This window comes from Oryctolagus cuniculus, chromosome 4, assembly GCF_051225735.1.
Source record: "Oryctolagus cuniculus isolate XC-2025 breed Fujian yellow rabbit chromosome 4, ASM5122573v1, whole genome shotgun sequence".
Taxonomy (NCBI): domain Eukaryota; kingdom Metazoa; phylum Chordata; class Mammalia; order Lagomorpha; family Leporidae; genus Oryctolagus; species Oryctolagus cuniculus.
Window position 1 is genome coordinate 96679506 of NC_142870.1, and position 22343 is coordinate 96701848.

The window sequence follows — 22343 nt, forward strand, 5'->3', positions numbered from 1 at the left end:
TGTGGCACAGTGGGTTAACACCCTGGCCTGAAGCACCAGCATCCCATATGGGCGCCAGTTAGAGACTTGGCTGCTTCACTTCCGATTCAGCTCTCTGCTATGGCCTGGGAAAGTAGTAGAAGATGGCCCAAGTGCTTCGGCCCCTGCACCCACATGGGAGACCCAGCAGAAGCTCCTGGCTCCTGGCTTCGGATTGATGCAGCTCCAGTCGTTGCAGCCATCTGGGGAGTGAACAAGTGGATGGAAGACCTCTCTCTCTCTCTCTCTGCCTCTCCTCTGTGTAACTGACTTTCAAATAAATAAATAAATCTTTAAAAAAAATACATACTTAAACATAGGCTAAAACACTTTTCAAAAAGTTTTAATAATGAAAGGATTAAACCTTACCTTAGATGAAATGATCCGATTATCTATAAATTTCTGAGGTGTATAAAGGCCATTCTGAGGAAATCTGTTGGCTATGTAAATAGTTCTTGTGTCACTTTGATGTGGTGGGTCAAAACCCTAAGACCAAGCAACAGAAAAATATTAATCTCAAGGTTAGTTATTATGATACTTCACTGCTGTTTTATTTACTTGAGCACATACAATATTACTGGTCTTAAACTGGTTATAGATACCAATGTGAATAACTATAAACACAGCAAGTCCTCTTTATAAGAGCTATGGAAGCCAGGTGAAAGAGTACAATGCCTTAAAAAAGGTTACCTGGAAGAAAGCAAGAAGAAAAGAGCTGCCAGCATTACCACACCTCCTAATCTAACCAATAATGAATAGCATTAGAGTCAATAATTAAAAAACCTCCCATCAAAGAAAAGAACAGACCAGACAGCTTTACTGCTGAATTCTAACAGTTAAAGAAGAATTAACACTATTCTTTCTTATTTTATTTCAAAAAATGGAAGAGGAGGGAATTGTTCCAATTCATTCTATGAAGCAGCATTACCTTGATACCAAAACCAGAAAGGACGCCACAAAAAAAAAAAAAGACAAGCTACAGCCAATATCCTTGGTGATATACTGCAAAAACCTTCAACAAAATACTAGCAAACTGAATCCAACAGCACACTGAAAAGGTCACTCACTGTGATCAAGTGGTATTCATCCCAGGTATGTAAGGACAGTTTAACATCTGCAAATCAATAAATGTGATACACCACATAAACAGAATGAAAGACAGAAACCATATGGTCACCTAAATAGATGCAGAAAAGGCAACTGATAAAATTCAACATCTCTTCATGATGAAAACTCTGACCAAATTAGATATGGAAGGAACATAGCTCAACATAATAAAGGCCCATATACAACAAGCCAACAGTTAACATTAAACTGAATGGGAGAAAGCTGAAGGCTTTCTAAGATCTGGAAAAAGAGGATGTCCACTTGACTTTTATATAACATAAAAGCTAAAGCAATTAGGCAAGAGAAGGAAATAAAGAGCATCCAGATTGAAAAGAAGAAAGCCAAACTGCCACTGTTTGCAGATGACACGCTGTTACATACAGAAAACCCCAAAGACCCCACCAAAAATCTGTCAGAACTAAGATACATGTTCCATTAACTTGCAGGATACAAAGTCGGCGTACAAAAATTAGTAGTATTGTTATACACCAACAGTGAATCATCTGAAAAATAAATCAAGAAAGTAATCCCATTTTCAAAATCAAAATCAAAATCAAATCCTGGGAATAAACTTAACCAAAGAGGTAAACTGTATCTATAATGAAAACTATAGCACTGATGAAAGAAATTGAAGAGAATACACAAAAGACAGCCCATGTTCATGGACTGGAAGAACAATGCTGTAAAATGTGCATATTATCAACTGACTTACAGATTCAATGCAATCCCCATAAAAACCCTAATGACATTTTTCACAGAGCTAGAAAAAACACTACTAAAATTTGCATGGAACCACAACAGACCCCGAATAGCCAAAGTGATTTTGAGCAAAAAGAACAAGCAAGAGGAGTTGGCATGTGGTTCGGCAGATTAAGACGATGCTTGCAAAGCAGGAATCCCATATAGGAGAGCTGGTTCAAGTCCCTAATGCTCTGCTTCTGATCCTGCTCTCTGCTACTGCACCTGGGAAAGCAACAGAAGATTACCCAAGTGCTTTGGCTCCTGACTCCCATGTAGGAAATCCAGATAGAGTTTCTGGCTCCTGGCTTTGGCCTGGCTCAAAAATAGATATTGAAATACTGCAGTCATTAGTGAATGGAAAAACCTCTCTTTTTCTTCCCCAACCCCACCCTACAACTCACTTTAAATGAATAAATCTTAAAAACAAAATAAGAGCAAGTCAGGAAGAACTACACTATCTAATATAAAATATATGACAAAGCAACAGTAATTAAAACAGCACGGTATTGGCAGAAAAATAGATCCAATCAAAACATAGGCCAGTGGAACAGAATTGCAACCCTAGAAGTAAATCCACGCATCTACCATCGAGTGATCCTTTACAGAGATGCTAAGAACATGCACTGTGAAAAAGACAGTCTTTTCAATAAATGGTGCTGGGAAAACTGCTATCCACATGCAGATCTTTATCTCTCACCATTATCAATTCAAAATGTATTAAAGACCTAAATGTGAGACCCAAAATTTTGAAACTTTTAGAAGAAAACATAGGGGAAACACTTCAGGACACTGGAGTAGGTGAGGGTTTTCTATACCAGATCCCAAAAGCACAGGAAACAAAATTTAAAACAAGTGAATAGGATTTCATCAAAGGAAGAGAGTTTTTGCATGACAAAGGAAACAGTAGACTGAAGAGCCAACTCACACAACAGAAGAAGGTATTTGCAAGCTTTCATTCTCAGAAGGGATTAATTTTCAAAACATATATGGAACTCAAACAACTCAGTAGTAAACAAACAAGTAAAAGCCCTTCCCAAATAACCAAAACCCTCAAATAATCCAATTTAAAAATGAATAGATCTGAATAACATTCCTCAAAGGAAAACATACAAATGCCAACAGGTACATGAAAAAAATCCTCAGCACTGCTAGTCATCAGAAAATGTAAATCGAAACCACAATGAGCTATCAGCTCACACCAAAAAGACTGGCTATTATCAGACACTAAAGATCTTAAGTGTTGTCAAGGATGCAGAGAAAAAGAAACCCTTGCACTGTTGGTGGGAATGTAAATTAGTATCATTGGAAAACACTGTGGCTTTTTTTTAATGTTCCTCAAAAAGCTAAAAATGAATCCACTACATGATCCAGCAATCCTACTACTCGGTTTTGTATCCAAGGTAAAGAAAATCCATCTGCTAATGAGACATATGACCTCCCATGTTCATTGCAGCATTTTTAAAAATTTTTTTTGTTTTTATTTTTATTTATTTTTTTTAAATTTCTATTTAGTAAATATAAATTTCCAAAGTACAGTTAATGGATTACAATGGCTTTCTCCCCCATAACTTCCCTCCCACTCGCACCCCTCCCATCTCCTGCTCCCTCTCCCATTCCATTCACATCAAGATTCATTCTCAATTATCTTTATATACAGAAGATCGATTTAGTACATATTAAGTAAAGATTTCATCAGTTTGCACCCACACAGAAACACAAAGTGTAAAATACTGTTTCAATACTAGTTATAGCATTACTTCACATTGGACAACACATTAAGGACAGAGATCCCACATGAGGAGTAAGTACACAATGACTCCTGTTGTTGACTTAACAATTTGACACTCTTGTTTATGGCGTCAGAAATCTCCCTAGGCTCTAGTCACGAGTTGCCAAGGCTATGGAAGCCTTTTGAGTTTGCTGACTTCGATCTTATTCCGACAGGGTCATAGTCAAAGTGGAAGTTCTCTCCTCCCTTCAGAGAAAGGTACCTCCTTCTTTGATGGTCCCGTTCTTTCCACTGGGATCTCACTCACAGAGATCTTTCATTTAGGTCTTCTTCTTCTTCTTTTTTTTTTTTTTTTTTTTGCCAGAGTGTCTTGGTTTTCCATGCCTAAAATACTCTCATGGGCTCTTCAGCCAGATCTGAATGCCTTAAGGGCTGACTCTGAGGCCAGAGTGCTGTTTAGGACATCTGCCATTCTATGAGTCTGCTGTGTATCCCCATTGCAGCATTATTCACAACAGCCAAGAAATGGAAATCACCTAAGTGGCCATCCAATGATGAATGGATTAAAAAAAAGTGATACATATTCACAATGGAGTATAACTCAGCCATAATAAATGATGAAATCTTGCCATTCACAACCCCATGGATAGAACCAGAGGTCACTATGTTGAGGAAATAAGCCAAGCTCAGGAAGACAAATATCATATGATCTCACTCACATGTGGGCTATAAAAAAATAGGTAATCCAGTGGCTAGGGAGGAGAATAGGGCACCCAGGACGGGTAAAGGCTGACTGACTGAAAGATAATAGGTTACAGTAGATAGGAATAAGATGTTCTTGGATTCTATGGCACAGCAGAGTAACTACAGATATTCCATAAATATGCACAATTTTTATGTTACCTCAAATCCAAACAAAATGAAGTGCTTTGGTCAACTAATAGTTTTTACTCCATTCCCCAAAATAGTAAAGTGACAGTTCTAAAAGGAGAATAACCTTTCCCTTATTCCCAAAGGTGACATAATATCTACTTGCACATTTTGAGCTTTTTCAGTTATGATTAATTTACAGAATCTCATCCAATCATAATGTGTGGGTGTATACGTGTATTTTTCACACATAAAACAGTTAAACTTAACATACATGACTATAGCAAAATTATGGTTAAATATCCTTTATGAAAAGTAAACCTGCAACTTCAGGTCACTAGTATCAAGTAACTCTACAACAAATTAGGCAAGCCATGAACTAAATAAAAAAACAAAACTGCCCCCAAAATGCAAAAATTGAGTTAGAGCAGAGCCCATAAATTGGCTTCAGTTATGTGAATCCCTGAAATTATATGCAAAATTCCATATATGTGCGTTTTTTGACAAGAGTATACATAGGTTTCATCAGATTTCCATTATGTAAATAAGCTTGAAACCTAGCAAAAGAGGATTTTTATTTTTCAATAGTATCTGTACCCTCTTTAGCAAGAGTCAAAACAAACATCTATTATCAAAATAAATCATATAACTACACTGTTAGTTTAAAGTTAAAGTATAGTTTCACACTATTTCTAGCAAGCATTATCAGCAATGCTGACACTGATGAAGAAATACAATCCAAAATCCCTAATCATTAGGGTGGTTATGTGTCAGGGTTCAGAAACCGTTGGCACGTATTACATTTTCTGTTGTCATACTAGACAACAGAACTCTCAACACTCAATGCTCACAGTCTCATCCCCTTAAAGTTTCTTGCCTGCTCCTTCCTCTTCTAATTTCATCTTGTTCTGGGCAAAATAACTGTGATAGACTAATGCCACTCTAGCCACTCTGATTTTATGTTGAAATCTGATAAAAAGTAGAGAATATGAGTATTGTAGGCCCAAGTTTAAACTATTTAAAAACTATCATACTTTAAGAAGCATGAAATTCAAACACTTCTTTCCTCTTCTGACTGGTTTTGTGAGCATATGTTAAAGCCACAGGCTCTGAAAAAAAATAAGGCTGGAAAGCATGTAAGGGGGAAAATTTCATGGTGGCAGATAGGGAAAGAACTAATATAAAGTGCTGATTTGAAAGAGACTCCTGGAGCTGGTGCTGTGGCATAGAGGTACTGGTTGCAGTCCTGGCTGCTCCTCTTATGATCCAGCTCTCTGCCTATGGCCTGGGAAAGCAGTGGAAGATGGTCCAGGTGCTTGGGCCCCTGTACCCACGTGGGATACCCAGAAGAAGCTCCTGGCCTCAGATGAGCTCAGCTCCAGCCGTTGTGGCCATTCAGGGAGTGAACCAGCGGATGGAAGATCTTTTTGTCTCTGTCTCTCCCTCTCTCTGTCTGTAGCTCTACCTCTCAAATAAATAAATAAAATCTTTTTTTTAAAGAGATGCCTTTTGTAACCATAAATTGAAGAGACACAGGGAAACCAAACCAGCTAATAGCCATGTGACTTTTAGAAGCTGGTCTCTGGCATAAAGCAGTATTTGAAAATTAATTAAAACATCTTACATTTTCTAATAAAATATGTCAGACTCTGCTCTATCTTAAAATCCTTAAGATCTTGGGATGGTGTCTGGCAAAGCCGTTAAGATGCTGTTGGATGTCCACATCCCTTATCAGAGCGCCTGGGTTTCAGGCCTGGCTCTACTTTCAATTTCAGCTTCCTGCTAAAGTGTACCCTGGGAGGCAGCAAGTCATGGTTTAAGTACCTGGGTTCTTGTCACTAATATGGGAGACCAGGATTGAGTATACGCTCTTGATTTCAGCCTGGCCCAGGCTCGCTGTTGCAGCCATCTGGAGAATGAGTGAAAAAATGGAAGATGTCTCTGTCTCTCTCTGTCTCTATTTCCCTGCTTTTCAAATAAAATGAGAACAGTTTTTTAAAGCTCAAAGAGCTTACAGAAAATACAGTAATTACAAATAAGAGCCAAGAGAATAATGTGATTAGCCATCTTGTAATATAACTAAGAAAACATCATCTTTAGAGTTCATAGTGATTGAAGTAAATTTGTGCCTTCTACCATTCTTATACGTGATCTCCTTGCTCCATGATAGAAAGAAAAAGCTTCAAAACAAAGAAAAACCCTAAACAACAATAAAAAAGAAGCTTCAAAGTAAAAGCTGCAATAGCATTAAGTCATTAAAATAAATGAAGAGAAGCTGTATTTATATCATACACTTTACAGACAGACAGTGGTTTATATTAGCTAGAGTTTCAATGTACACAAGCACATGAGGACAGCCTAGCAAAAATCCCAGTTCTGAGGAAGAACAACTTAATGCAGCTTACCAAAATCTACAAAGTTAATCTGGATTAGCATTAATGGCATAAACTTTCAATAAAATATAATTACATGAAATAATATAAGAGTAAAATAACCTGACACTGTTACCAGGACCAAAGTAAAGGATGGGAGTAATGTAACACACCCATGATACACACTACACAGTACTTTAACTTTTTATTTCATATTATGTAACTTTCATTTTGGTATTTAAGGTTCCTTACCATCTACCAGATCAGTCTGAGGGTCTAAGAACCCTGGCTTAGTGCAGCTCTGGATTGGGACTGGCTTTCAAATTATGAGATATAAAATCTACAGTGATTTAGAAAAAGGTAACTCAGAATTCTCAAATTATCTGCCCGTACTACAGGAAGCTCATCTCATATAGGTTATGATACTACTTCCCAAATTTCATTTCCTTCTCTAACATACACCTCCAGCAAAAGTCTACTCATCCTTCAAGTTTCAGCTTGAGTTTCTTTCTTTTTGGAGCACTAGCTGAGGCCTATCTTTTCCTAGAAACGAGAAGGGTATGGTTATTTACTACTCTCACCAGACCTTTTACATCCTTCCATTATAGATTTCATTACACTGAATTGTAATTGCTTGTCTGTATATACATCTCCCCCTCAAGACTGTATGTACTCAGATATGTATCTGTACAAATTAGTTATTTAGTGAATATTTATACCATGTATTAAATTCTCCAGTTCTCAGGTTCTAAGTTTGGTTTTAAAATATCTTCAAAATAAATTTTCACCAACATTAATGTAACTTCAATGACATTTAAAAGGAAAACATTTTTAAGTGATCTGTGAAGTCTACCACAACTAGTGAAATAAGAAATGGTAGGAAACTGTTTTCCTGGTGTTCCTACTTTTGTTTTATTCTCATCAAAGCCGTTTACTATGGCTTTACAATAGGAGGGTGTCCACTTCTGGATGTCAAAAAAAATCAACTTTATTTATTGGAAAGGAAGAGCTAGAGAGGGAGAGATAGAGAGATCTCCCATCCGATAGTTCACTCCCCAAATGGCCACAATGGCCAGAGTTGGGCCCACCTGAAGCCAGGAGCCAAGAGTTTCTCCCACTTGGTTATGGAGGCCCAAGCAGTTGGCCCATCTTGCACTGACTTCCCAGGCACACTAGCAAGGAGCTGGATCCAAGTAGAGCAGTTGGGACCGGAACTGGTTCCCATATGGGATGCCAGCACCACAGGCAGTGGCTTTATCCACTATGCCACAGCCAGCCCAAGAAATCAACTTCTATCAGGGAAATGTAAATCAGAATTACAAAGAGATATCACTTAACATCCATTAAAAAGAACAACAGGGATGGGGATTTGCCTGAGCAATTAAGAGGTCCATGGCCCATACTGGAATATCTGGGTTTGATTCCAGGCTTCAGCTCCCAATGTCAGCTTCCTCTAAGTGCAGATCCTAGGAGGTAGTACATGATGTAGCTGGGTCCCTGACTCCCACGTGAGACACCTGGATTGAGTTCTCAGCCCTTGCATTCTGTGGGTATCTGGGGAGTGAACTTGTTGATGGGAGCTCTCTCTCTATGTCCCTCAAATTAAATAAATAAATAGAATAGAAAAGAACAGAATAATAAGTATAGGCAAGAATGTGGAGAAACTGAGACTCTTATACAGTGTTGGTGGGAAAGGTTGAAGCAACCCAAGCATCCAAAGTGTTCACTGACATATGAATAAGCAAACAAAATGTGGAACAGCTGTCCCGCGGAATCTGCCAAAATCCATGAATGCTCGAGTCCCTTATTTTCCCAGTATTTGTATATAACCTAGGTATATCTTCCTATATAGTTTATCTCATTTCTAAATTACATATAATACTTTAGCATATATGAATGCAATGCAAACAGTTGTTATACTATATTATTGGGGAATGACTAGGAAAAAAAGTCTGTACATGTTCAGTTTAGTTTCAATTAAAAAAAAAAAATATTCTCCATTCATGGTTGGATGTGGAACCACATACCAGAAGGCTAAATATATATATATACATACATTATAACATTATTGCACCTTAAAAAGGAAGAAATTTTGACACATACTGCAATACTGTAGGGAAAGAGGGCCCCAAGGCAGAGTTAGAGAAAAAAGGGTGGACTCTGGGCAAATTCCAGGAAAATTCCACCCTTGGTAGACAAAATGTAAGAAAACACAATTTAGAATAGACCAAAGGGAGGAGGAGGGGCGATATGGTGCCTAAGATAAGGCTATGAGAAACATTAACCAAATACCGACCCTTCCTACATACAGACAGAGGTGAGGGGCATCCAGTTACTGACCCTTCTGTGTGTGGAGAGCAGTAGAAGAGCTGATCCAAATAGGACTCCTACTGCACGCACTAGGCGTGGGACCCACACGTCACAGATTAGGGAGCAGGCAGAAAGAAATAACATAAAAGAGACCAGCCCCAGGGGCTGCACTGTGGGGCAGTGGGTTATTTCCAGGCCTGCAGAGCTGGCATCCCAAATGGGTAATGGTTCGAGTCCCAGCTGCTCCATTTCTGATCCAGCTCTCTGCTAAAGCACCTGGGAAAGCAGCAGAGTATGGCCCAAGTCCTAGGGCCCCCTGGACCACTGTGGGAAACCCAGAACAAGCTCCTGGCTCCTGATCGGCTCAGCTCTGGCCAATGTGGCCATTTGGGGAGTGAACCAACAGAGAGAAGACCTCTCTCTCTCTGTCTCTACCTCTCTCTGTAATTATTTCAAATAAATAACATACATCTTTAAAAACAAACAAACAAAAAAAGAGACAGGGGCAATGGATTCCCAGGTCTGGAACCTCTCCCTCAAATGGGGGCGCTTCTGTTGCTTTTCATAAATAAACTTGCTTTCACTCTTGCACTTTCGCACAGACTTTTCTCCTTATTTTTATACAAAGCAACAAGCCCAGGGGCAGGGAGAAAGCATCTCCCCAAACAGGATGCATCAATATGAAAGAGCCTTGAAAACAGTGTCTCCTGGTCTCTCATGCAGGTGCAGGGCCCAAGGACTTGGGCCATCCTCCACTGCATTCCTGGTCCACAGCAGAGAGCTGGACTGGAAGAGGGGCAACTGGGACAGAATCTGGCGCCCCGACTGGGACCAGAACCCGGGGTGCCAGCACCACAGGCAGAGGATTAGCCTATTGAGCCACGGCGCTGGCCAGGAATTCTTAAATAATAAAAAAATCGTTTTCCTAATAAATTTACCCACAAATTTTAAAATTCTGTATGAAAAATGATACAACAAACAAATACAAGGGATAGACAAAGTTTAGAAGGCTCTTTAACATATACAACAAAGACATAATATGGAATATTATGGAAGAAATAAGAAAAATACAAGCTACCCAATAGAAAAATGAGCAATCTATTCAAAAGCATGAAATAAAGGACATCTGAATTTCACTAGCAATCAGGAAAATGCAAATTAGGACAAAAAAAGATACTGTTTCACACCCATCAGTCTGGTAAATTCTTTTTTCAAGTCCAAAGTGTTGACTAAGTTGTAGGGAAAGGGGACCTGTCATATACTGGAAAAGAACTTCAAAATATGTAGTAAAAGTCACAACATGTATACCCTATGACCCAGCAATTCCAATATTCCATTTCTAGGTATTCCACTTACAAAAAAAAATACACTACAACTATTTTTGTAACAGGAAGAAAACTGGCAACAATTCAAATGTGCATTAGAGAAGAACCTCCTGGAAGACTTAGCTGCAGCAGGGTTTTCTTCATCTTGGTAGCTGCAAAGCCTAGCAACATGCTACCACAGCACACACAGTTCAGAAAATGCATGAGTAATGGGGGGAACTTGTGATAACCTTAAAAAGGGATGCAGAGTTCAGAACAGCTTTTGTTGGATGGCAAACTAAAATAGACAAAAAAGCAAACAAAATAAAAACCCTGCTTTCATTTGATAAACAAAGTAAGTAATTATGAGTATGTTAAATAGTGTTAAGTACTAAGAGAAATAAAGCAGGAAAGGGGAATAGGCAAGTATTAGGAGTTCGAATTTTATACTAAGTGGCCACAAAATGACTCACTCAGTGATAAGGCAGTATTTGAATAAAGGCTTATAAAGGAGAGGAGACAGCAGTTATCTGTGGGAAGAACAGTCCAGATAGGGATAACAGCCAGGACAGAGATCCTGAGTTTGGGGTGGGTGTTTAGGTTAGGAGTTGAGGCACCTGTATCACTCTTCAGCCTGGCCCAGACCTGGGGTAATAGGCATTTGGGGAGTGAACTAGCAGACCAGACCGGAGCTCTCTCTGTGTCTCTGCCTTTCAAATAAATGGAAACAAAAACCAAAAACCAAGAAACCCTGAGACAGCAGCATGCCAGGGACTTCAGAAGTGCAGGGCAGCCAGTGTAGATAAAGCAAAGGGACTGAAGAGTGGTGAGGAATGCTAAGTGGTCTGGGTGATGTGTGTGTGGAGGGGAGCAAGCACCTAAACCAAGAACTCTGAACAAGAGAGCAAGCTCTGGAGAGAGTTCAGGAAGTGGAATTACACTCCCTAACCCGTTTAAGTACGATCACCCTGGCTGCTATGTGGAGAATAGGCTGCATGCTGAGACAGAAGGGGAGAAACAAGAGATGGACTAGAAAGCTTTGGCAATAATCCAGGTAAGAGATAGGGGTGGCTTTTAGTCTGAGGTTGTGGGAGAGGAAAGGGAGATACATGATTCTGAATATATCATATTTTAACAACACACATGATTTGCTCCACAAACATTTAAAACTGTACTCATTATTCCATTCTTTTATAAGTCTTTTTAAATTTTAATTATCAAATGAAAATTACATGTATTTATGATTACAATATTGATTTTTTTGGGGGGGACTCATGTGCCCCCTCTCTGATTTGTCTTCCTCACAGATGAATTCATAGGGGAAATGTAGTCACTTTTAAAGAACTTTAGGGGTCGATGCTGTGGTGTAGTAGTAAAGCCGCTGCCTGTGATGCTGGCATCCCATATGGGTGGCAGTTTGAGTCCCGGCTGCTCCACTTCCGATCCAGCTCTCTGCTATGGCCTGGGAAAGAAGTAGAAGATGGCCCAAATGCTTGGGCCCCTGCATCCACGTGGGAGACCCGGAAGAAGCTCCTGGCTCCTGGATCGGCGCAGTTCCAGCTGTTGCAGCCAATTGGGGAGTGAACCAGCAGATGGAAGCCCCCCCCCCCCCTCTCTCTCTGTCTCTCCTTCTCTCTCTATATAACTCTTTCAAATAAAGAAATAAATCTTTAAAAAAATTAAAGAACTTTACCTATGGGTTACAGCATGAGGATGGGAGGAAGGGAAGCAGGAAGAGAATGCAGGGAATTACAGTTATATGCTTAAAAAGAGTTATCTTTTGGAGATAAATATCAACACTTCTATGGGTGAAACTGTAGAATGTCTTGGATATGGCTCAAAATAACCCAAAAAGGTAGGGGGAATGGAAAAGTAAGATTGGCCACAAACTGATAATTGTTAAAATTGAGTAAAGGGGAAATGAGCGTTCATTTTCTGAGAGGCAGAAGCAGAGTTTCCCTCTGTTGGTTCACTCCCCAAATGTCTGTGACGGAGAGGGCTTAGATCTGGACTAAATCCAGGTTTCCCATGTGGGCGGCAGAACCCCATTACTTGACCCATCATTCACTGTTGCCCATGGTCTGCACTGGCAGGAAGCTGGAGTCAGAAGCTAGAACCAGGTATCAAAAGGTACACTGATATGGGATGTAGGTGTCTTAACCACTAGACTACATGTCTGCCCTCCACTTTTGCAAATGCTTGAAATTTTCCATAATTTAAGAATGCAAATAACATGTACTAGGCATACTGGCTTCACATAATAATAATTAGTTATCTATATACAGCATCTGTTTTTCTTCCTAACTTTTGCATAATGTAGGGGAGTGATTTAACGGATGGTATCAGTGCATATTATCCTATTCTTTCTTTCCTCTGGGTATTCCCATTCCAATTAAAATTTGAAGATAAACAAAGCTTAATTAATTAAAATCTGTAATTAATTTGACATTTGAACTAAATTTTGTATAATAGTTTTAAAGAAAGTCTGACCTTCTGCATAAGCTAACTTTTTAAAAAAAGATTTATGTATTTATTTGAAAGAGACACACAGGCAGAGGCAAAGGCAGAGAGAGAGTCTTCCATCCACTGGTTCATTCCCCAGATGTTTGCAATGGCCGGAGCTGTGACAATCCAAAGCGAGGAGCCAGAAGTCTCCCATGGGTGGTGCGGGAGTTTCTTACGTGGATGCAGGGGCCCAAGGACTTGGGCCATCTTCTACTGCTTTCCCAGGCCATAGCAGGGAGCTGGATCGGAAGTGGACCAGCTGGGACTCGAACTGGCGCCCACGTGGGATGCCGGCACTGAAGGTGGCAGCCCTACCCACTATGGCATAGTGCTGGCCCCATAAGCTCTTAATATTAACTGGGATACACTATCTGTTATAAAATTTGAAAATAATTTGGCAATATAATATAGTCAGCCTCTGTATCTGTGGTTACCACATCCACAGATGCCAACAATCACAGACTGAAAATATTTGAAAAAAAATTGTGTCTGTACTGAACATGTAGCATTTTTTTCTTGTCACCATTCCTTAAACAACATAACAACTATTTACAAAACATTTATATTACATTATGAATTATAAGTTATCTGGAGATGATTCAAGTATGAGAGGTTATATGAAAATACTATGGCATTTTATATAAGGGACTTCATTTGCAGATTCTGGTATTTTGGAGGGGTGTCCTACACAGATACTGAGGAATGACTGCACCATGTTCAGGATAAGGAAAGAGGAAAATAGCCCTTTTGGCTCTCTGAGCACCACCACGGCAGTCGGCAAGAACAAGCGCCTTACAAAAGGCGGCAAAAAGGGAGCCAAGAAGAAAGTGGTGGACCTATTTTCTAAGAAAGATTGGTATGATGTGAAAGCACCTGCTATGTTCAACATACGAAATATTGGGAAAACACCGGTCACGAGGACCCAAGGAACCAACATCGCGTCTGATGGACTCAAGGGTCGTGTTTTTGAAGTGAGTCTTGCTGACCTGCAGAACGAGGAAGTTGCATTTAGAAAATTCAAACTGATTACGGAGGATGTTCAGGGCAAAAACTGCCTGACTAACTTCCACGGCATGGATCTTACCCGTGACAAAATGTGCTCCATGGTCAAAAAATGGCAGACCATGATTGAAGCTCATGTTGATGTCAAGACTACCGATGGCTATTTGCTTTGTCTGTTCTGTGTTCGTTTTACCAAAAAACGCAACAATCAGATACGGAAGACTTCCTATGCTCAGCACCAGCAGGTCCGCCAGATCCGGAAGAAGATGATGGAAATCATGATATGGGAGGTGCAAACAAATGACTTGAAAGAAGTAGTCAATAAATTGATCCCAGACAGCATTGGGAAAGACATAAGAAGGCTTGCGAATCTATTTATCCTCTCCATGATGTCTTTGTTAGAAAAGTGAAGATGCTGAAGCAGCCCAAGTTTGAATTGGGAAAACTCATGGAGCTTCACGGAGAAGGTAGCAGTTCTGGAAAAGCCACTGGGGATGAGACGGGTGCAAAAGTCGAATGAGCTGATGGCTACGAACCACCCGTCCAAGAATCTGTTTAAAATTTAGACTTTGGCCAGCACCGCGGCTCACTAGGCTAATCCTCCGCCTTGCGGTGCCGGCACACCGGGTTCTAGTCCCGGTTGGGGCGCCGGATTCTGTCCCGGTTGCCCCTCTTCCAGGCCAGCTCTCTCCTGTGGCCCGGGAGTGCAGTGGAGGATGGCCCAAGTGCTTGGGCCCTGCACCCCATGGGAGACCAGGAGAAGTACCTGGCTCCTGCCATCGGATCAGCACGGTGCGCCGGCTGCGGCGGCCGTTGGAGGGTGAACCAACGGCAAAGGAAGACCTTTCTCTCTGTCTCTCTCTCTCACTGTCCACTCTGCCTGGCAAAAAATAAAAAATAATAAAAAATAATTTAAAAAATAAAAAAATTTAGACTTTAATAGTGACAAATAAAATGTCCTATTTGTGGGGAAAAAAAGAGGAAAATAAAAAACTAAATTAAAGGGATCATTTTAAGTGAGGCAGTCACAGCATAAAAAATATAGCTTTCTAGCTTTCTCCTGAGTGTACCCAAGAGTCACACAGCCCCCCCTACAGCCATTTCCAAGTGCTAACGAGCAACAGAAATTCGATGCATGCCTCACAGTACTGGAGAAAGCTTCCTGAATCAGTTACAATCACATATCCAGAGGAATTAAATACAAACATCTATGGACTTCTAACTGGAAATACTGGCTTAAAAATAAGTCTAGTAGTTTTTCCTATATAAATATCTCATCAGGAATGTTTTTCTTATACTAAATTTTATAATAGGAACTGTCAGGAAAAAAAGTAAAATATGGAACACTTGAGAATAAAATTATATCTATGAACTCAATAGAATCAGTTTTGGTATTCTGAAAGAAGCATGCATTTCTGGTAAAAACTAGGCCAATCATGAATGTTATCCTGTTTATAATGATCAGCAGATAACTACAGAAAAAAACAAGAGAATAAACATCACCATATCCTACCCACCTCCACAGCACTCAACGCTGACTCTCCAAATTCTTCCTAGTGGACCAGATCCTCGACATACTAAACAGTGTCATCAGGTACCCTCTAATCTCTTGAATGTAACATGGACTAACATCATGCAAATAGGAAAATTCACAGCAAAAAAGCATGAATGAAATCACAAAGTTCTTGGAACTGGAATCTTTCTTGGATCTGCCTATGCCAGAGGTTATAAATCATTATCATAATCTAAAATAAGGGGCCAGCATTGTAGTGCAGCAGGTTAAGCCACCGCCTGCAACCCTGGCATTCCATAAGTGCTCCAGTTTGAGTCCAGGCTGCTCCACTTCTAATCCAGCTCCCTTCTAACGTGCCGGGGAAAGCAGTGGAAGATGGTCCAAGTACCTGGGCCCTTGACACCCATGTGGGAGACCTGGAAGAAACTACTCACTTTGTCCTGGCCCAGCCCTGGCTGTTGCAGCCATTTGGGGAGTAAACAGTGAAGCATGCTCTTACTCTGCCTTTCAAATAAATAAAATCTTTTTTAAAAAATCTAAAATAAATGCTATCCAACAGAAATACAAGCCATATAATTCTTAGTTTCCATATTTAAAAATATTTAAAAATTAATTTACCTTATTCATTTATATAACCCAATATAATTTTGACATGTAATCAGAAATTAGATATTTTACATCGCTTTTCTTGCCAAATTAAGTCTTTAAAATACAGGGTGTATTTTACACTTCCAGTACATTGTAACTCAGAGTGGGCACATTTCAAGTCTTCAATAGCCATATACCACACTGGAAAGCATAGGTCAAGAATATAGTAAATGAGTATAATGTTAATCAAAAAGCTCTTTTGAGGACCTGGAATGAGGTCCCTATTTCAGTGCTGCTGGAAATACCTAGAATTCCTCTAGTATTTTACCCTTCAACCAAATGAAAAACTGAGTTTCCAAGAAATGAGGGTACTTCAAAAAGTTCACAAGGAAAAAAGGAATTTAAGATGTTTATTTTTCTGCAAATTTTTTGAAGTCCCTTCTTATATATCTGAACAAGAAGCATGTATTTAAAGATGTAGATTCTTAAACATTAATTCCTGAAGTTTAAACTCAGCCACACAAAAATAAAACTGTTACAGGCTATTGTTTCCTTCTGCAATTCCTCTGTTTCTCAGAAGACAGGCAAAGAACATAGGTACTTTCCAACTGATGCTGGATTAAATCAGGTATTCATTTATTCAACCAACATTTGGACAATAAGTACCTACAATGGACAACCTACTGTCTTGAGCACAAAGGTTATAATAGAAACAAGATAGAGTTCTTGCACAAAGACATTTACAGTACAGTCTCACGAGACATGGAGACTTAGATGATATGCCATACAGAAACACAGGCTAACTTTTAATGTTATGCAACAGCACTAATGAAACATAACATAAGCCACAGATGCAAGCCACATAGGTAATTAAAAACTTTCTAGCAACTACCTTTGAAGAAAGTAAAGAACAAAAACAAAACTGCAATAACGTTTACTTTACCTAATATGACCAGAACATTATTTCAGCATGTAAATAATCAATATAAAACTGGACATTACCTTGTACTTTTCATACTGTTTTTAAAATCCAATGTGTATTTTATATCTAAGAATATCTCAACTCAATTTCAAGTGTTAACAAACAGTAGTATCATTATGTAGGATAGACCTACTTTTTTTTTTTTTTTTTTTTTATTTTTTATTTTTTGCCAGGCAGAGTGGACAGTGAGAGAGAGAGACAGAGAGAAAGGTCTTCCTTTGCCGTTGGTTCACCCTCCAACAGCCGCCGCAGCCGGCGCACCGTGCTGATCCGATGGCAGGAGCCAGGTACTTCTCCTGGTCTCCCATGGGGTGCAGGGCCCAAGCACTTGGGCCATCCTCCACTGCACTCCCGGGCCACAGGAGAGAGCTGGCCTGGAAGAGGGGCAACCGGGACAGAATCCGGTGCCCCGACCGGGACTAGAACCCGGTGTGCCGGCACCGCAAGGCGGAGGATTAGCCTAGTGAGCAGCGGCGCCAGGATAGACCTACTTTTTACAAAACTGCCAAAGAGTTTGGCATTTACAGGACAAAAGCATGCTCACAGGTTAAAACAAAAGAGAAGGAACAAACACTAGCAAGTAGTTGATGTGGAGTATGATGAGCAGGACGAAAGAACAGGGTCAAGCGGACTGGTTCCCTTGGAAAAGAGGAGGGGCTGCAGCTTCTTTTGTGGCAGGTGGAAAGAAGGGAAGAATTAAGTACTCCTGTAAGTCAGTTTGGTGAGTGGGAATAGGTGGGAGAACGGGCAAGTCGAGGGAGTTCAGGTTAAGAGTTTCCTGTTTTTCTCACACAACCAGAACAGAATCTTATCAGCCTCCTTCTACAACTGTCAATACAAATCTGAAGGAATTACATTTGGGGAACAATTTAAGAAATATTTCTGATAGTATGACATATTAGGGTATGCTTTTCTAGCGTTACAGTCATTCTCTAGCTTTCTTCTGGTCAGTCTTGAACTTTGTCACTTTACCTCCACATACGAATACTACCAGATTCATTCTTCCCTCATCTATCCATCATTTACTCAGCAAACACCGATACAATGTCTACTCTACAGTCAAAGAAGTGAGAGCACTGACCACAGGCTCTCACTGAATTCCATGTATTAGCATAGAATAGCCCCATATTCAGCATATTCTAATACCTGCATGCAGTGTTTTAAAAAGATCTTATGACCCTGCTCTGTAAAGAAATATTACATGTCAATTAAAATATGTATTGACAGGGGCTGACACTGTGGTATAGCAGGTTAATCTGCCACCTGCAATGCCACTGGCACCCCACATGGGTGCTGATTCGAGTCCTGGCTGCTCCACTTATGATCCAGCTCCCTGCTAATGTGCATGGGAAAGCAGCAGCAGATGGCCCACATACCTGGGCCCCTGCCACCCACTGGGAGAGGTGGATGGAGTTCCTGGCTCCTGGCTTTGGCCTGATACAGCCCTGGCAGCCCTAGCTGTTGCAGCCATTTGGGGAGTGAACTAGCAGAAGGAAGCACTCTTTCCCTCTCTCTTGCTATCTTGGTAACTCTTTCAAGTAAATAAATCTTTAAAAAAAATATGTATTGAAACATACCTTCACTTTAAAGTCTAAAAAAGTGCTGTTCAATAGAATTTTCTATGATAAACTGTTCTGTGTAATGTTAACATGGTGCCAATGGCCACTCTGAGATCAAATTTTAATAGTCATAATTGCTTTAAGTAGCACTCTGAACTCTGAACTCTGGCAAAAAAATGTCCTACATGAAGGACCTCGGTGGGTGAGACCCCAGTGGAAAGAAGTGATCATCAAAGGAGGTATTTTTCTCTGAAGGGAGGAGAGAACTTCCACTTTGCTTATGACCTGGTCTAAGTACTGACAAAGTTTGTGGATTTAAAAGGCTTCCATAGCCTAGGCAGCTCATGTCAAGAGTCTCAGGTGATCACTGACATCGTACATAAGAGTGTTAATTGTTAAATTAACAGGAGTCACTGTGCACTAACTTCCCTGCAGGACCTCTGTCCTAATAGAGTTATACTATAATTATGCCTAAGTGTTTGCAAAACAGGTATCATTCTTGGGTGTTTCTTTAAAGTTAATTTTCTAAAAAAAAAAAAAAAAAAAAAAGAAAAGAAAAAAAGAAAAAGAAGAAGTGAAATTAACTTCAAGATGCAAATGACTTTGAATAGCCCTGGACTCTTGAGGAACAGTGCCCCCCCCACCCGCCCCATGCAAACTGAACTCTTTATTTAGTATAGAGTTGGTCTTCTATGTATAAAGTTAATTGAAAATGGATCTTAGTGAAGAATGGGACTGGGAATGGAAGAGGGAGGAGGAGGAGGGGTGGGAGTGTGGATGGGAAGGGAGGGTATGGTGGGAAGAATCACTATATTCCTAAAGTTGTACTTCAGAAATGCATGAAGTTTGTATTCCTTAAATAAGAGTCTTCTTTGGGAAAAAATTTTTAATAGTCACATGTGGTAATGGCTACCAGACAGCTCTACATATCAGAGTATGGTGAGTAGCTAATGACATTTCTACTATTATAATAAAGGGGTCATCTCTAATGAGTTACTACATCTGTGCTGCTGAAAAGAGTACACTATGAATAATATTAACTGTACCAGAACGACACCATGTGAAGATTTTCTTAGCATAGAATAGCTTACACATTGTGAACTGAAAAAGGAAAAAGGGAAAAGATATTCTAACTTTTTTTCACTTTATTTTTCCAAAGGAAAAATAACACCCACCTGATTTTTCCATCCTGTAAAGCAGTGAAAATACTTATCACAATAAGAAGTCAAACCTTTCCTTTTAATTAAAAACAGATTACTAGAGCATAGAAGTTTCTGTAATAAAATAACTTTTTTTTGGCAAGACAACCTAAATAGTTGAAAAATCAAGATTCATATGAATAACATATGCTTGTAACTCTAAACAATCTGTCCTTGTGATTCGCTGATCAATTTTTCCAAATCTGTCCCATTTAGCTAAATTTTAAAATAAACCCCTAATTGGGACGGGTGCTGTAGTAGTAGTAGGTTAAGCCTCCTGCCTGAGGCACTGGTATCCCATATGGACACAGGTTCGAGTCCTGGCTGCTCCACTTCCGATCCAACTCTCTGCTTATGGCCTGGGAAAGCAGTAGAAGATGGCCCAAGTCCTTGGGCCCTTGCACCCATGTGGGGGACCTGGAAGAAGCTCCCGGCTCCTGGCTTTGGATCAGCCCAGCTCTGGCAGTTGTGGCCATCTGGGGACTGAACCAGTGGATAAAAGACCTATCTCTCTCTCTCTCTCTCTCTCCCCTACTCTCCCACCCTCTCCCTAGCTATTAACTGCTTCTCAAATAAATAATATTTTAAAATAAAATAAACCCCTAACTAAAAAACATGGTTATTCAATCCATTCAGCAAATGGAATTATAATTTTAACTAGATTTTAGTTAAATAATTATTGGTGTAGTAACTAGAATGAGTGCTTATGACTAGGATAGTAATATGTTTTCATTACTCTGCATATCCAATATCCTTAATGTATAATTTAAATGACTACACAAACTTAAGCAGAGATACAAAGTCCTACATGAGCACGGGTCTGATTACATACTTAGAAGATCTGATAACTTAAAAGTAAATCCAGTGAGTTGAGCAAGTAAATGTCAGATAGCATTTTTTATGCGCAACAACTTGTTCAACTTGTTAACCATCCCTGTAAGACAACTGCCTTGTTAATTAACCACACAACTTCTAGTTCTGCCTCTTAGTTACGTTCTGTTTGAAGCCATTTTTGAAAACACTGCCAGATTTTGTGTCTTGAAGATGACAGTGGTTACACAACCAGGATTTTTTTCGGGCTAATAAAAACCTAACACTGAGAAACAGTGTCTTAGTCTACTGGGAAGGGCTGTAAGACAACCAAATTGGAATGATTTTCCTAACAATACAAACACCATCAGGTGAATAAGCCTTCTACATAATATGGAGAGCTAACAAACCAAATACATGAGATCAGATGTGTAATAATTAACTTGCAGAGTCAAATTACAGTTCTATGGCTTATTGCAACAAAGCCAAAGTATTACAACAATCTGGTATTATAATGACATCATTAGTTTGGTTTCCTAATAAAGCATATATCTGGAATATCTGAATTTACAATGAGCTAAAAATAGAAAGCCAACATTTGTGTCTGAGGGAGTGGTAAGTAGTTCTAATTTTGTTTGCAAGATTTTGGAGGTGGGGTGGAGAATGATGCCCACTGCAAAATGAAGTAAGAGAAAGCTAACTCTGCAACATCATAGAGTCTTAATATTAAAACGCGCTTCTAGAACAAGGAAAAAGCGGCATAGATGCTTCAGTCTTACCAAAATAGTTCTCCTTCACTGAGACCACTGCCTTTAGCATCACTAAACCAAAGCACTGAATCGCAGAAGTACTTAACGCGATTCGGAAACCAAGCAGTAGCACACCTCCCCATACAGATCAGGTCAGGCTTCTTGAGCCAGGGGCAAAGTCTGTCCTAACTGTTCTCGCTGCCTTCCTTAGTGCTGTCGTCTCTGGCCTGTAGTTGCCAGGAGGCATGAAAGAGTTTGTTTTTCCCTCTGAGTTAATTCTGGGAAAAGTAGGGCTTTATGCTTTCAATCACCCTTTCCTCAGATTCCCCTTTGGCCTCCAGGTGTTCCAGTAAACCTGCCTCTTTCCAAATGCCCCTGAGCAGAACGGGTGAAACGTGCGGGTCCCGTTCCCAAAGTTTCACCGGCGCTGCGGTGGGCAGGAAACCGCAGCCCTACTACCTTTTCCCAAAGTCGACGCGGAGTTGGAAGATTGGCCTTCTTTCCCCTATCCAGACCCTCGGTAAAAAATTCCTTTCTCCGAGATCTGTCAGACTGGACAGGGTACCCGGCTCGGCGATCGCCGAAGACAGCCCTCCTCCTCCCTTCACCCAGACGCGTCCCAAATGCGGAGGCAGGAAACGCACGCCTCTCTCAGCTCCCTCACCCAGCCGCCTCCGAGGGGCTCCCCGACCCCCTGGGGACCCTCGCTTCTGGCCGCAGCTGCCCAGGAGCTGCCAAGAGGAGGAGGAGGAGGAAGTAACCAAGAAGCGCCGGCAGGGAGCGGTTCATCAGCGCCGCTGTCCGCCGCCCGGGCTCGCAGGCTGCGCGCGGGGCTTCTCCGGCTTCGGGGCCCGCGCCCGCCTCCGCCGCGGCCTAGCCCAGCGCCCGCGCCCCGGCCTCGCGGCTCGGCGGCGCCGGCCTGTCCCAGCCACCCGGGGCCAAGAGGCCGCGCAGAGTCGGACCGCCCGGAGGTGGAGGAGCGGAG

At 40.6% G+C, this 22343-nt stretch overlaps 1 protein-coding gene and 1 pseudogene across 9 annotated transcripts in view; one reads left to right on the top strand and one right to left on the bottom strand.

Moving 5' to 3' along the window:
- ATP11B (ATPase phospholipid transporting 11B (putative)) overlaps nt 1-22343 on the bottom strand; it is a 112440-nt gene that overhangs the window by 89221 nt on the left and 876 nt on the right. For all 9 annotated transcript variants that reach the window (XR_011388036.2, XR_011388037.2, XM_089332122.1 and 6 more), the window contains exon 2: nt 388-504. Coding sequence is in view for 3 of the 9 variants with exons in the window: in XM_008266558.5 (XP_008264780.2) it covers nt 388-504 (117 nt within the window). In the remaining 6 variants the exon portion in view is untranslated. The remainder of the gene's footprint in view (nt 1-387; nt 505-22343) is intronic.
- Nucleotides 13565-14517, top strand: LOC100341881 (small ribosomal subunit protein eS1 pseudogene; annotated as a pseudogene).